Source organism: Rosa rugosa, chromosome 4 (assembly GCF_958449725.1).
Source record: "Rosa rugosa chromosome 4, drRosRugo1.1, whole genome shotgun sequence".
In the NCBI taxonomy this organism is placed as follows: Eukaryota; Viridiplantae; Streptophyta; class Magnoliopsida; order Rosales; family Rosaceae; genus Rosa; species Rosa rugosa.
In genome coordinates, this window is record NC_084823.1 from 4,007,591 (window position 1) to 4,011,546 (window position 3,956).

The 3,956-nt window shown below is 40.5% G+C and overlaps 1 protein-coding gene across 1 annotated transcript; it reads left to right on the top strand.

Moving 5' to 3' along the window:
- The first annotated feature begins 1,669 nt into the window (after positions 1-1,669).
- LOC133744190 (uncharacterized) lies at positions 1,670-2,074 on the top strand. The gene has a single exon (XM_062172332.1). The coding sequence runs from the start codon at positions 1,670-1,672 to the stop codon at positions 2,072-2,074; it is 405 nt and encodes a 134-aa protein (XP_062028316.1).
- Positions 2,075-3,956: the final 1,882 nt, after the last annotated feature.

Below are 3,956 nucleotides of genomic sequence, written 5' to 3' on the forward strand. Positions count from 1 at the left end.
GAGGATAAGGATACCATTAGGGCTATTGCTGCCATTGCTGGGAAGGTCATCGAATTAGATGACAAGCTTTTTGACAACACAGGAAAGATCCGGGTTAGGGTTTCTCATGACCTCTCGAAACCCTTCTTTCTGAAGAAAATGGTAAGGCTTGCGCCGGGAGTTGAGAAAGAAATCTCTTTCTTCTTCGAAAATTTGATGGGTAAGTGCAACTACTGTGACTTGATTTATCATGGAAATGGCGTGTGCTCAGCAGCTACCAATGGAAAATCTCTCAATACGGAGATGTTGACACCCAGACGATTGGAGATTAAGAGCCCGTCGTTTGGTTTCGTCCAAAGTCAGTTTGAGAATGGTTTGTTCACATTTCATGGACTTCAGACTCCTATACTGCCTTCTGTTGCTCGTTCTCTCTTTCATCCCACTGAGCATGGAACCCGAAAGCCTATTATTTTGAGGAGTTCAAATGATAGGTCTTCGTCTAGTAAGGAGGCATCGCTGGCTGTGGTCCCTGTCATTGATGTTGTTCCAGCTAAAAGAGAACGACAACCCTCTGATTTTCAGTCTCCAAAAAAACTTAAGGTCATCTTACCGGAGTTGTTTGCTTGTTCCCAACTTACTGAAGCGCCTGCAAAGAAGCTTCGAATGCCAGAATTCACCTCCAAGTTCACTGCTCGATCATTGGGACTGATAGAAGCTCCAGGTAGCATCCTAGTGTCTAAGGCTGAGTTGGAAAATACCAACACTGAACCAAAGAAGAAGAAAGGTCGACCTCTTGGATCGAAGAACAAGAAGCCACCTAAATCCAAGAAGATAGCTGATGCACAAGAGGCAAGTTGGTCTTCTTGACAAAACCTCCTAGCCCTAGCATCAAGGGCAAGGAGATAATTTAGAGTCTTTTCTTTGTTTGGGGCTTTGCCTATTTGCTATGCTTCTAGTTTCATAGTTGATAGGCTTGCTTGTAATAAGTGAGCATGGGAGTTCGTTAATGAGTGGTACTAGATATATATACCACGTTTTCTTATTTGCCCTCTGTATTCAAGGCAGTGGAAAGGTATGTAATGTACTGCTCTAGCTTGAGACTATAATGAGAAATCGTCATTTGATTCAAAAAAAAAAAAGGCATCAATAATTTCAGAAGTTAAAATGAGATTTCTCCACAATTATTTTGTTCGAGATAAATGTCTTATCATTAGACTAAGTGCTAAATGACTACAATTTTATGACCTGAATCAATTTACTTAGATACCATTTATAGATCATATTTGCAAAAACGAACCAAATAATTTTTTTTTTAACAATTTAATTGTATCAAAACAAATGTCAAGTCACATGCCCTGTCATGTCACGTTGGCATGTGACATGTAATTGAATGGGAGATGCATATTATACACAATATTTCGAGAGGGGATTAAAATTCCAACTAACCATAGAAAAAATAGATTACCTAAAAAGTCTCCTGGCCAGACCTCCTATGTCGATTCCCAAAATATAAATGAGACTCAAATTCCAAACAGAATAGCAGGGAGCCAGGGAGATTAGAGGAGGAAAATTTGGTTGGGGTCTTCCTCTGCATTTCTTTCCGCATTGTTGTTGTCCTTCTTCGTTGTGTGTGTGTGGCTGGCCGGACTTGTTAAAGCAACGAAGGTCAAGCCACACTCTACTCTCAACAATGGGAGAAGCAGAAGCAGAAGCAGGAGGCAAAAATAAGACGGTTATCATTGGAATTGCTGTGGCCGTCGTCATTCTTGTAGTAATTGTCGTAGTCGTAGTTGTTGTGACCAACAAATCCAAAGCTGCCAAAGCTGCCAAAGCTGCCAAAGATGCTGCAAGCAAGGGTGCAGCACCCACGAAAGATGGAGGAAAGAAAGATCCACCAGCCCCTGGCAAGAAAGATCCACCGGCCTCGGCCAAGAAAGATCCACCGGCCCAGGGCAAGAAAGATCCACCGGCCCCGGCCAAGAAAGATCCACCGGCCAAAGATTCACCGGCCAAAAAAGACCCACCAGCCAAAAATGACCCACGGGCCAAAAAAGACCCTCCAGCCAAAGATCCACCTAGTAAGAAGATCGATTAATGCTACAAGGACGAGTGTCAGGGGTGGATCTTCTTGGTGGGATAGCCAGGCTTCAGCACACCCCAAATTCTTCTGAAAATCTTTTTGACCCTATGTTATTGTACCGTATTGGTTAAGAAATTTTCGGTGCTGCTAGCAAGTCTAAGTGTACCTTCAATATATTAAAATTATAACAAATTTTTGCAAATTTGACTAACTATACTCATTTAGTTTTCCCTAGGTATCCCTACTACCAACTTATTGATTTGTATTTTCAGGAAAATGTAAACTTAATTAGGTTTTAGGACTTCTTTTCTTGTTCAACCTTTTTTTCTTCGACGGAAACAGAAAATGGAAATAAACCTTTTGTCTTGCAACTGAAGAATTGCACTCTACCCATGTATGTCATCTAAATTTCATTCAGTATAGTTGATTTATATCTGCATCTCTGTCAATTTTTTTTTTTTGGCAGAAACAAAACCCAACAATTCGTTAAGATTGATCAAATCCAAAGGTCTTGGGCTCCACACCGCATGCAAGAATGATTGATCTAATATGCATACATAAAATCAAGCTGCCACGGCTGGGGGTGGTTTAAGTATGTCTATGATGAGAACTTCTATGCTTTACGTCCAGTTCTTTTATATAAAAGAATAATAAGAAGAATTGGCTCTGCTAATCATAAGAAATCCTAACGTGAGGGAAACCTTGAAGAAATTGAAGCAGTCATGAGAAATCTTAGGGCTGCTAGAGTAAAAGAGTTTTTAGGAAGGTTGTTGAAGTTGCTCTTAGCTATATGTTACATATATGATATATCTATGATTTTATAGTAAATCTACTAAGCTGAAAACTCCACAAAATTTTTCTCCCGACCTAACTCTGCTAGGGTTTGCTCGTCGACAACTGTCTTCAACAAAATTTCTTTTAAATGGCCTATGAACCTACGACTATGAGGGCGAGGCTTTGTTCCTTTCGCTCCTCTGGTTAGACTGAGGGCAGCGGCGGCGAAGCTCTCCTCCGATACAGCCCGTGATGGGAATTAACTCACAACCTCAAACCCCAACTTCCAATTATGTCACTAGAACAAAACCAATATGATGAATAAAGAAAACGAGATAAAATCTAAACCTTGTTGATTTTCAAAGTGAGAATAGCCAAGGATTTAGAGTGCCTATGCCTCGTTGATTCCTACGGAATGGCCGAGTTGATAGAGCTAGTTGAGAGAAAGTTCTCAATGTTATTGATATTCAGAAAAACCCTAAACCAACTACAACTAAATAAGGGGTTTAAATAGTTTGCAAACCCTAAACCAACTAGTAATTGATAAAATCCAAAAAGAGCTAGGAAAAAGAAAATAATATAGAAAATGATTAAATACTGTTTACTCCCTGAACTTTCAGGGAAAAAACAGTTCAGTCCCTCCCTTTTTAATCTCACACGTTTACTCCCTCATTTCTCAATTTTGAATCAATAGGTCCATTCGTTAAGATTTGACGTTAAATCAAGGGTAAAAATGTCTTTTTCCTCTCTTCTCTCTCTCCATAAACAAATTCCCAATTTTTTTTTTGGTATGATCCCAATAACCCATCGAATTTTGCCTGGACACCCTTGCTTCTTCATTAATGGTGTCTCTCACAACCTCCTGGTTTCCCAAAACCCCAATTCCTTCTCCTCAAATCCCAGCGAAATTCCATCAATCCTCACAACTTATGCTTGTAAAACAGTGCCGTTTAACTCCTCAAAGAAGGATCTTTCTGGGTTCTGCCATTAGAGAGTTCGATGGTGGCGGAGTTGTGCTCTTTATCGTCTTCCTCAGCCTCTCATGGCACAGAAGACTTGTAAGCTCTTCATCCGCCGCAACGACCCCGAAGAAGCCGCCCTCTACACCCGCCACTCCATCTAC

Coding starts and splice junctions, on each gene's coding strand:
- LOC133744190 (XM_062172332.1), top strand. CDS start 1,670: ATGGGAGAAGCAGAAGCAGAAGCAGGAGGCAAAAATAAGACGGTTATC.